Source organism: Cydia strobilella, chromosome 22 (genome assembly GCF_947568885.1).
Source record: "Cydia strobilella chromosome 22, ilCydStro3.1, whole genome shotgun sequence".
In the NCBI taxonomy this organism is placed as follows: Eukaryota; Metazoa; Arthropoda; class Insecta; order Lepidoptera; family Tortricidae; genus Cydia; species Cydia strobilella.
The window spans coordinates 7,865,632-7,878,496 of NC_086062.1; the positions used below are offsets into that span (position 1 = coordinate 7,865,632).

A 12,865-nucleotide genomic window follows, 5' to 3' on the forward strand; every position below is an offset into this window, starting at 1 on the left:
TAAATTAAAAGAAAAATCTAAATAATCACCTTCGGGCATGATTCGGGATCGAAACATAAAGACATGTTGAAACACTAGTCCTGACGATATGAATGTATGTTTTTGTAAATAAAATTTAGCAACAGTAAGTTATATATTTTTTAACATCAAGAAGTCGATTAATTATGTTACACTACACATTTTTAACAAACATTTTTTCAAGATTATTTTATTTAGAAAAATTATACAGCTTACTTATGCCCTGTTCAAATTCATAGCAAAAAGTATACAGACTAATACTCTAACAACAGACTACAATTACAACTTAATAGATTACAGAAGATACAGATTACATTTCACAGAACGTCATTGCAAAAACATAATAATATAACCCGTAGGATAAATCGGACAACTACATAAACAGGGGTTAATGCGAATAATCCTTTCTTCCCAGAACAGTCTAGTGGTAATAATGATCAATAGACTATTTCCGGAGCATCATTAAATAAATTCTTATTGGAAGTATGGCAATATTTTCAAGAACCCTTTCACGTTTTATTTCTCGGTAATCTTTTTCTGGTAGATCTTTAGATCTAGTATTAAATTCATTCACGAATCTGAGAATAATTCATGTATCTTGTAATCAATTCGTTGTTATTTGCATGTTTTTTTCCTGGTACTGGTACACCAGCAAAATCGAAATTACGTATTTACGTAAATCACGTATGGCTTAAGGGGCCCACTGACTATCAGTCCGCCAGACGATATCGGCCTGTCAGTTAGAACAAAAATTTGACAGTTCCGAACAACTGACAGGCCGATATCGTCCGGCGGACTGATAGCCCTTTACCTACTACTTTGTAGACGAGCATACTATACCTGTACCTATAGTTGAAGCTTGAAGCGGCTTGTGTTGTTTGGAACCCCTATGAAACAACCTATATCCTGCTGCTAGAGCGAGTGCAAAAGGCGTTTCTACGCTCCCTCTACAAAAAAATGTACGGATATTACCCATTTTTATACCCTACACATTTTTTGCAGGGTACATTAGGTTTTAACTCACTTGAGGTGAGGCGAAATTACAGACTGTGTACTTTAGCCAGTAGAATTTTACGTGGGGATTCTGACTGCCCCGAACTAGTAGCTCAGTTGCTGCGTCTATATGTTCCCTCACCGACTAGATTTCTGTTTCGACCGCGTTGTCGCCATCTGTTAGCGCTGCCACCAGTACGAACTGTGTCCCGCCGTAAATCACCGCTTGTTCAAGCCTTGCACCTCCTAAACTCGCTCCTCGAATCAGCACCAAACTGTGATGTGTTTGCGAGTGGATGGTTGGACGTGTGTTATGAATGCTTGAGGTTCTGCGAGACGAGGAATGAACGGCCTTCTTCTGTTATATGTTAATTTTGATTTGGGTACTATGTCTATTGGTTTCACAGTGCTTTGGATCACTGAGCACTGTTATGCTGTGAAATATAATGAATAAAAATACTAAAAAAATAGTTAATGTCTCCAAAATTTTCCTAATCCGAAACATTGACAATTGTCTGTCTTGTCGTTTACCACAGACTACGCTAGAGTAATTTATATCATTTACCAAAGATTTTAGACAAATATGACTTATTAACTGCAATTTTGTCTCCCAGGAAACCGCAAGGCGGCAGCCGCCAGGTGTCGCAGTTTTCGCGCTACTCGGACGTGATGCTGCCCCCCGCGCGCCGCTCCTACCACCCCTACCTGGACTACGTGCCCCTGCCCTACGCGTACTGAACTTCTAGATCCCTCTAGAACTCCACATTCCACGGGGCTTCCCCGCAACGTACAACACTCGGGCTTTAACTCTTTCCCATATCAGGAGCATATCTTCGCCGCTTCGCGAGCTTGTCTAGCTAACCCGCAATATTTTTATATTTATAAATACCGTTGCGATGTAGATACGCAATCTTTCCATTTTAATATACCCTTTTTGAATAATCAAGTATTTTTCGATAGGTTTAAGGTCTTGGAATTTACTCAGCCGCGCTAGGCGGCCGTTAATCTTATATTGTATACAGGACTTCCAAACGACAATAACGGCACGTTATATACAGGTGCAATTAACGTTTTATCCGTCAATTCCCTATTGTAACGAATTTGACAATAAAAATCATAAAATGGAATTATCTGACAATAAATCTGTATGTTTTACAATCGGTGTTTAGAGTTTAAGTATTAGAAGATTTAACCTTATTATATTAAGGGATGATAATGGAATATTCGGCAGCAGCCGCCGCTCACAATTGGAGCATTTGTAATCTTATTATGTTTTCTACAGTCGCGAACTTCGCGCAATGCTTTTTTTAAACTAGGAGGAACAGTCTGAGCCCGACGGCCTCATACCTTGATCTCTGTTCGAGCTACACGCTCTTCTGTATCCTATAAGTTAAGAAACATGACTATTTTACTTGTAATTTGTGGCTGTAGTAATAGCCCGTTAATTATACGTATATTTAACAATTTATGTACATATATTTTTTGTAATATTAATTCGTAATACGTACATGTTTGTTGCCCACTAAATTGTCTCAGATATTATGAAATGTCAACAACATATACAACTAATTCCTTGAAGTACCTATTAAATCCATAAAAATTCAATAAATGAATAGTCCAAATCCATTAATTCCCATAGATTCTTGAAATATAATTCCATAATAAATAACTGTGAAGCATATATAAATTAATTATTTAAAGTACTGTAGTTCTTTAACGTTTTACCAGTATAATTTATCGTTGTGATTAGAGCTAAGTATATCGTTACCTTGTATAATATCCCAAAAGCCTTCAAGACGGCTAGTCGGTCCCAGTGACTTAAATGCAGGAACATCCTCTTCTCGAGCATAACAGTACAATCACAATTTGCCAGTTTTTAAATGGCAAATGGTTTGTATTACATATTGACAAATCAATTGTCGATTTGTAATGTTCGAGAAACAGTCAAGGAATTCAATTTCAATTCCATATCGTACCTTGTCACAGTGACAATAGAATGAGGTCCCTAGCGGAAATGGTACGGAAATTTAATTATTTGACTGTACTTACGTTTAGCTCCGAGGTCCGACACATAAATGCTTTAACTACAATTAAATGTTTCATGTTTATTGTAATAGTAAATATTGTAAATTAGCAATCGGCGCTTCGTGCGAGTGCAGCTTTTTTTAGTATCTGTGTATCCTAGGTGTAGATGAACGCAGCCTAAGGTGACGTTTAAAAATTAATCTACTCTGTGGAATGTACTGTAATATAAGGTCACGATGGCTAACCTCATCGGACTTACATTACAAATTGTAAAAGTCCTAACAAAATTAAAATGCATGTATTATGAAACGCTCATGTTTAGTTGGCATGATTCCTATACCGTTTTTCGCACTGAAAGACAAGGCTGTAATCTAAGGAAGTTGTTACCTATTTGTGTACTATATTTATTATTATATCTATCGACTTGATAAGTATTGACGCGATACGTCGATTAACCTCACAGACTATGAAATTTGGCTTTAAAATATATTACACATGTATTATGGCTTTAAGCGAGTCAATGAATTCATTAACTTCTATTTATTGTGGCGAGCTACAGCTTGGCCGCGCTCGGCTCGGTCGGCTCGACCTCAAGGCTCGGCTGAAGGCTCAGCTAAAAGCTCAAAAGCTTGACCAGGTTCGGCCGAATACAGCTCGGCCCGGCTACGCTCGGCTATCCTATATGTTACAACTAGCGAAACATTATTATATAATTTTCTAACAATATTCTGTAGAGTTTTACAAATTATTTTATTGTCTTTTAAAACATATTTAGTAGTTAGCGTATAATACAAATGAGTAGTGTTTATTGAATGCGTATTGCAATTTGAATAGATGTTTAATTATGTAATATCTTGAACATTTCGGTAAGAGTAGGTTTCGCAGTTTGCAATGGCTGCGTTGTGCTGACGTCACTTCAGATAGAAAACTGCACATTTTGTCTATACCGAGTACCCCTTATAATTATGGGAACTTTAAGGCCGAGAATATTTAAAAGAATAACGTAAAAACATTTTTCACTTTGGGTGAATGACGGCTTATATCAAACCGCATTCATACAAACATACACTGCGATTGCGTTACGTTAAAAGAAAACACAGTGACGTCATTTATTTGACAGACTTGCGAAATATGAAGTAGCATATAAAATAATCATATCATATGACGTATATCAATATACAATTATATCAAGAACGCGTGTGTTGGTAAAAAAATCACAATAAAAATATCTAAAAAAAAACTGATATTCCGTTCTCTTGGATGTACTACCCGTGTACCCTAGATCTGGAAAGGATTGTATAACAGCCTATCTCTGTATAACTGGACAAAAATAAATTAGCTATTTAAACATAGATGTTACTCTAAATATCCAGTGCGGTCTTGACAAGGAGACAATAATGTAAAATGACAATAACTCAAAGGGAAACCTTTGCTAGTATAAGATCTTGTACCAGACCGCCACTGTCGAATAGATATACACGTAACCTATCCATAATACTTAATGTTTTGAAATGTAACTATATTAATTGGTGGTTTTTTTGAAAATAAAGATAGTTACTCCAGAGCAGAATGATCTATTAATTGGTGTTTGACATTAACAAATCCCTTTATTTTATTCAATTTTGGTTGTTTCTAACGGTTCTTATTGTAAATAATAAAGTTAATATATTATGTAAAAATATGAGCACGACATCGGGAGAAAACTGGGTTATTTTGGAATGCTTTGGAAAAAGAGATGTTTTCTTCGTAGTTTTCACCACACCGGCTCATAAAGGCTCTCTTTTTTCTTTAAAATCTGATGTTACCCAGGTAGCAGTGACGTTAGCGACGTCATCATGACGTAATTATGACGTCATAATGACGGCGCTGACGTCATGATGACGTGGCCGTTAGGGTAATATTGCATGATTCTTCCTCACGTTGACTGGTGGGATTGAATTAAGTGATGACTGATGATTTTGAGGTCATTTGGATCTGATCGTTTTACAGTTAGTATTTTCCTCACGCTGGCGTGGTAAAAAAGATTGTGTTTCACTCGGTAGCAAAGTTTGTTTAACCCGTGCCTTGAAAACCTCACAAAACTCAATATTCCACTTTTTGAACCGCTAACTACACTACGCTACGCTCGTGGTTTAATTTTGGAATCTTTCGCTTGCTCGGATATCAATATTAGCACGAGGTGTTAAACAACAACTTGCAAAACACATAACTATTAATACAAATTCTTTTTTAGGGTTCCGTACCCAAAGGGTAAAAACGGGACCCTATTATTACTAAGACTGCACTGTTCGTCTGTCTGTCACCAGGCTGTATCTCATGAACCGTGATAGCTAGACAGTTGAAACTTTCACAGATAATGTAGGTATTTCTGTTGTCGCTATAACAATAAATACTAAAAAGTACGGAACCCTCGGTGCGCGAGTCCGACTCGCACTTCTCCGGTTTTTTGTACGGATATTTACTCGTTTTACCACAGTAAATGCCACAGCATTGCATGCAATATGTGCATTGTGTATGCTTAAATCGGTTATGTCTGCCACGTGAGAGCTTACGAGCGTCGCTCTCAATAATCAGTACTAAACAGTCGCCGTGGTCGAAACCTGCCAGTACAGTATGATGATGTGCCATTCAAGAACTGTAGCAGCTGCTACGAATGTGCTACGCCGTAGCCACGTAGTATCGTAGCGAGTTTGACAATAATTTATCATACAGACAACTTGATTACCGAGGCCCCCCTTTTCAACGCGGGCAAAAGTAATATTGCTATGATAGTGTTGCAAACTAACTTATAATCAATTACATTTTGTGAAAAAAAAACCGACCAAGTGCGAGTCGGACTCGCGCACAAAGGGTTCCGTACCATTACGAAAATACGGCAAAGAAATCAAGTTTGTTGTATGGAACCTCCACTTAACTATAGGTATTTATTTTATTCTGTTTTTAGTATTTGTTGTTATAGCGGCAACAAAATACATCATCTGTGAAAAAATATTGCTCGACAGACAGACAGACAGACGGACAGAGGAGTCTGAGTAATAGGGTCCCGTTTTTTACCTTTGTGTACGGAACCCTAAAAATAAGTATATTTCCGTACTCCTTGTGAACTGTGACATTTAATTTAACAATTGAGGCCAAGCGTCAGTCGGGTTTGCGTATCGAAAGTTCCGTAAGCAATAACGAAATAGTGACCACCGTGCCAATATCGCAGGTGGAATCTCCAGTACAAATCTGTTAAATCACTCACAGTGTATCTCACTTGCACCAGTAGGGTCAAGGAGGTAACAGTGGCTCGGTAGAAAAAGGCCGGGTACAGTGGCTCACTCATCCTAATTTCAACACGAGAGAGGCGATATTTGGGCGACTGAGCCACTTTTTGAGCTGAGCCACTGTTTCCGCCTTGACCCTATCAGCTCTCAGCTCGTATCAGTAGTGTTGTTAATACAGTGAAAACTGGTACGGAGCCCTAAACCGACCCAGGCGGGAGGCCGGCATCAAAACAAATCAATGTTATTGGGAAAATTCGGCAACAATATGGGCCCTCGGAAAGTTTGCGAAGTTTTCTGAACGACGGGCCTTGATTACCCGGCGATTTAATCAAAGGCATTAATTACAGTTATTCATAATTACTTTATGAAAATAGAGTAATTCGATTTACTAAGTTTAGAAAATCACGAGAGAATTCACGATTTTAGGAAAGCGGGGAGAATCGCGTTCACTAATGGAAGATGTTTTGGAAATCATGTACGGTCAAGTTTACTTTTCACCTCTGCAGCTCGAACAAGCCTACTTTCGTCACTCCAGGGAGTGAAACAAATTAGCTTTTTAATTTAGTGAAGGCCATGAACTGCCACTACATACTTCGGAATCACACACACAAATTCGAAATACATTTTAACCTTTAATATGTTCTCACTACTGAGGAGAAAAATTATAATTATGTGTCACACGAGAGAAAAGTTATTTTACATCTCGTGTTTTTGAGTCCCTCGCTACACTCAAGATTCTAACTAAGAATCACTCGCTTCGCTCGTGATTCAATTATAGAATCTTTCGCTTTCTCGGGGCTCAAAATCAACACTCGCAAGAAAAACCAACTTTCCTCTCTTGTTGCACAAATAACTATTCAATATCATTTCGTACGTGTGGCTACCACCAGTTTGGGACTGACATAAACGCCAGCGTAAACGTAACTTACTAGAAAGTAAAATACATAGACGTTGGCGAATATGTCAGTGTTGACACTGTCAGTGACTGATGGTACGGGCACATTGTAAAAAGTATACAGTGGACCGACGACTTTGACGTGTACCGAGCTACTAACAATGGCGATGTATGCAGCTCGGGTGCATGCGGTACATACCTCGACCCTCGCTCCCCGCACGATTGCCCTGTCTAGACGGCTTCGTGGAATGACTCTATTGTTTTAATAGACTGTGGTACGGGTACTTATCAGAGCGTTTTATATTGTCCGATCCGATATCGGATGTCGGGAGGAAGTAAAATGTAAGATATATGTGTTTCTCTGTATTTGTGCATTTAATAAATCATTATTACTAAAGAACCATAACGCAAAAAGGCGCACTTAATGCCAATGGCACTACTGCAGCTGTTTTTGTCATAGGCGCCTTCCGACATCCGATATCGGAGCGGCGCTTCCGATAAACTCAGCCCCCTCGAAGCCCCCTGTCAGCTGTCGGGCCGATAATATTTGTTTGTGTGCGTATGTGTAGGCATAATGCTTATTGTAGTGTGCGTGACCGCTAAAGACGGCGCCCGGGCGCGCCCCCGCGGCCTGACTACGCGGATGTACTGATTCGTACTAAGCGCTATGCATCCAGCTTTATCATACGAACGGCTAAGGAGTGGAATTCACTTCCTGCAAATATATTCCCAGTCCACTATAACTTGGATCTTTTTAAATCAAGAGTGAATAGACATCTTTTAGGTAAGCATGATCCATCCTAGACTGCATCGGCACTTACCATCAGGTGAGATTGCGGTCAAGTGCTTGCCTTTTTGTAATAAAAAAAAAAAAAAAAAAAATGTAGGATCCTACATCCGATATCGGATTGGACGATGTGAAAACGCTCTGAGGGTAACACTTTATTTGCCGATACCGGTCTTCTCCACATCGAATGTATGAAAAGTTAAACTAACCAGTAATTGAAAATCGACCACAAAACTGCAGTTTTCTCTGTGGGTGATTTGACAGTATTTATCTCTATACAAGGTGCTCACGAGGAACCCGGAAGACTTTCAATCATATACAGAAGAGATTAAAAAACCGGCCAAGTGCGAGTCGGACTCGCGCACGAACGGTTTTTTTTTTTTTTTTTTTTTATTACAAAAAGGCAAGCACTTGACCGCAATCTCACCTGATGGTAAGTGCCGATGCAGTCTAGGATGGATCATGCTTACCTAAAAGATGTCTATTCACTCTTGATTTAAAAAGATCCAAGTTATAGTGGACTGGGAATATATTTGCAGGAAGTGAATTCCACTCCTTAGCCGTTCGTATGATAAAGCTGGATGCATAGCGCTTAGTACGAATCAGTGGCAGAGTAACGACGTAAGGGTGAAACGCAAGTCCGCGTCTAGTCCCACGGTGACAGAATGGAGATGGGGGGATTAAATTATGTAATCCCATCGCACACTCCCCGAAATGTATCCTGTAGAACACCGATAAACAAGCTACCTTTCTACGGTGTTCAAGGCTCTGCAGTCTAGCCTCTACTAATCCCGCATCTCCAATAAGCTTCCTAGCGCGTTTGTCTATGGAATCTAAGGCGGCTAACTGATATTTGGCGGACCCATCCCAAAGGTGGCTGCAGTACTCCATACACGACCGGACTTGAGCTACGTAAAGCTGAAGAAGTTGCCCCGGTGTGAAGTACCGCTTGACCTTAGAGAGGACGCCCAATCGTCTAGCTGCAGATTTGGCCAGAGATTCAATATACGCCCCAAAGCTCAGGTTAGACGAGATACTCGTGCCAAGTAGCTGAAGATGGTTGGATATCGGTACGGATACATCCCGGAAAGTAGGAGTCAGGCCGAAAGGACTCCGTTTCGCAGAGAACAGACACGCCTGCGTTTTGGTTGCGTTGAATTTGACCAGGTTAGCGTCGCCCCAATCGGACACTGTCTTAAGTGTCAAATTCAGACGGTCCACCATAGCTTGTCGACAAGATTGGACCTCATCTTTTTTGGCCCGAGCATTGGAGAGGTATCTGTCCACGACAGTGCTATCATCGGCATATCCAAAAGTATCTGGGACTAGCATGTCGTTGATATGTAGCAGAAATAAGGTCGCGGACAGAACAGAGCCCTGAGGAACGCCGGCGTTAATAGTCCATTGGTCAGATGTGTAGCCATCTAACACCACCCGAATGGAACGTTCGCTCAGGAAATTCTCAATCCAGTTGCACAGGCCAACTGGTATCCCATATGCTGGAAGCTTGCTCACCAAACTTACGTGCCAGACCCGGTCGAATGCTTTAGAGACATCGAGAGAGACTTCGAGGTTCCGTACCATAAGGCAAAAAACGGCAAAAAATCACGTTTCTTGTATGGGAGGCCCACTTAAATATTTATTTTGTTCTGTTCTTATTATTTGTTGTTATAGCGGCAACAGAAATACATCGTCTGTGAAAATTTCAACTGTCTAGCTATCACGGTTCATGAGATACAGCCTGGTGACAGACAGATGGACAGAAGTCTTAGTAATAGGGTCCCGTTTTACCCTTTGGGTACGGAACCCTATAAACAACTTTGACCGGGCGTACTAAATTCAGAATAAGGCTCCCATTTCTTTCATTTGTTGTAGTCTTAAAACTGTCTAGACGGACACTTTTATAGACCAGCGCTATTTTCAGGTGTTTTTGTGGCACTTCGGTTAAGTCAGGCAGAAACGTGGGCGTTGCTTACTGAAATAGATTTTAGCACTTTAATGAAAAAGAAGACATAAAGTTAGTTGTTTGACAAATAAATTATCTTTATCTTTATAAATGTGCGAGTAGAACTCCTGCGTCACACAAAAATACGTCCGATCACACATTATATAACGTTTTTTTTTTTCTAAAGTCTAACTGCCGAAGCAATTTTTAATATTTGCTGTAAGTGTATGTATGTTCGTGTTAACTCAAAAACTACTGAAAGGATTTTCATGCGATTTTCACTTACCAATAGAGTGAATCTCTCTTGAGGAAGGTTTAGGTGTATAATTTATTAAGGATTTGTGTAACCCGTGCGAAGCCGGGGCGGGTCGCTAGTCCCTACCGAGCAAAGGTACACTTTTATTTTTAATTTAACTTTTATAATAGTTCAGTTTTCCTTTAATTTATAAACGTGTAGTAACGCTCGCAGACGCTTTTGCTTGATAAAAAATTACTTGATAGCATTGTCAAGGGTTTGTATGCTGCTGTATCTATTTATACGAGTAGTTTACGACTTCTACAAGTTCTACATTTATAAAAGTGAGGTAATACTGTAGCCAATAACAATACGCCATCAATTGAGAGCACTAAAGAATAAATTACTGATCCTATCCGCCCTCGTCACGACACTGCAATAATCAGCACATTGACTTACGAAAAGCACTCAAGTTGCCAGTTTCCAAGATCGTCTTATTACTGTGAATTCACAAAGTAAGTACTAGGCTGGTACTAGGTAGTTTATTTATTCAACAGAAAATCGTAAGTATATGTTTGGCTGTGCTCGGTTTTAGGCAACAAAGCGAAAGTAACAACAACTGCCACGTTTAATATGGCTCAACAACAACAGAAGGCAAGCAATCCAAGCAAAGCCCATTCGTGGCACTTTTTCTTTTTATTTATGTTTCTCTGTTTTGTATAATTTTCTATTTGTGTGTGCTAACGAATAAATTATTTCTATTTCTATTTCTATTTCAAAGAGGTCGATCTCCGACAAATATCATATATATTTATTTTATCGTCATATCAATTAAAGGACTCAATTTCTTCGAGTTTCGCTCAGTTTTGCCTGCCTGTTACTTTGATTCGGCGACCACATTAGATGAACGACGACGTAATTAGCTCCATGCATGATTTTTGTTTTTTATTTTGTAATCATAACTTATACGGTTTGAACACCGGAAAAAAAAATATTTTGTAAACCTTCACATTATTTTTTATTTTTTTAAATATTGAAAAATTTTGAGCGGTTGAAACGCTCATAATTTTTGGCGCGAATTAGACAGCTTGATGACGTCACACGCTGGACTGTCCAACTGACGTCTGCTACTAATGACACAGATTATTTAATAGCTAATGACACTTATGTGAACTAATCTGCCGAACGCGTGACGTCACGTGACGTTTCGCTCACTAGCTTTTCTCATTATTTTAAGCAATAAAATGATAATTTAATAACGGAAATGTAACATGATACAACGGTAACAAACATCCGAATAAAATTTCGTTCAAATATAAACTTCATGCATGAGGCTAATTGCAGCTGATTGCCGATGCCGGTCAAGCTGATATGTTAAGATACTGATAATATTGATTTCACTATAAGCGTCCCTTAGACATCACGTATGGGCGACGTGCCGCCCACCGCCGGAATATTTTTAGCCCCCGATAACTTAAGGGCATCTTTCATAGAACATATTGAAAATGAGATTTTATAGCCGACCCTACGGATATAGTCAGGATAGGTTGCGTCATACGTGCGTGTTGCAGATAAGTCTATTGTAAAGACAGTCTTTGGACCACTCACATTTTAAACTCTATTGACACGAAACACAAATGATGTGACATCTGGGACCTGTTTCGCCACGCGCCCAACTAGTTTCATTAACACTCGTATTTTAATCCCTTTCATTGGTAAACTAAACTACAATTACAATTTACCTAATTTCACTTGACACAGGTTGCCTCGCTACGAAGCTAACCAACTTATTGAACAATATCTTGTTACACGCTTACATCTGATATTCAAAATATTCTCACATAGTTTCACAAAATGTCTGCCTTTGATGTAACCACCTTGTTACCACCTTGTTCCGCGTCATTTTATCTTCGTACATTTCCGCGACGCAATTTCGTCTCGAGCTAAGTAGGTATTTCGTGTTGCGTTGAACGAACATGAATCTTGAGTACAATATGATAAAAAGCTAACGTGAAATCAAGCAAATTACAATAGGTATTTTAAGTAGGTAGACAAGTTTAACTATTTAGTACTTACCACGTACTTAGATACCTATTCATCTCGTAGGTACGTACCTAAGTACTAATAAGTTAATTTCCTTTACAGAGTGCAGCGGGCGCAGCATGGTTCTATTTTTATCGCCTGTTACATACTTGTTAGAACGTGACAGGCATGGTAGCAAGCGATACAAATGCGACCGTGCTACCGCCGCTGGAATGTAAATGTTTGAAAACAAAGGTTTTAAAAGTAAAGATAAGCCCGTTCATATATCGAGCGAACATGCTCACCAACGAACAAACGCGATTAAAGCATCAACGAACTGGCCCACTTCGTAGTGACTGTAAGGCCCGTATTTACGAAGTACGGGACGGGTGCTGGTGTGGGACGCCAACGCCACATGTGTAGACACCCTAGCCCTAGCCCCGTCTCATCTCCACGGCACTACTTCAAAAACCGGCGCGGCGGCAGAGGCGGCTGAAAAATTAAAAAAAAAAAACAAATATAGGGGTGTCGGCCCCGAATACGATTTCGTACCTTTTGGCGTGGAGACCCTTGGCCCTTGGGGTCCGACCGCGTCTGCACTAAACAAAAAACTGTCCAAAAGAATAGTAGACGCCACCGGTGATCGTAGAGCAGGCAGCTTCCTCGCACAAAGAATAAG

At 39.6% G+C, this 12,865-nt stretch overlaps 1 protein-coding gene across 2 annotated transcripts in view; it reads left to right on the forward strand.

The window, feature by feature from the left end:
• Positions 1-4,600, forward strand: part of LOC134751434 (uncharacterized) — a 129,793-nt gene extending 125,193 nt beyond the window's left edge. For both annotated transcript variants that reach the window (XM_063686843.1, XM_063686842.1), the window contains one exon: positions 1,626-4,600. In XM_063686843.1, the coding sequence (XP_063542913.1) occupies positions 1,626-1,749 (124 nt within the window). In that variant the 3' untranslated portion in view covers positions 1,750-4,600. The remainder of the gene's footprint in view (positions 1-1,625) is intronic.
• Positions 4,601-12,865: the final 8,265 nt, after the last annotated feature.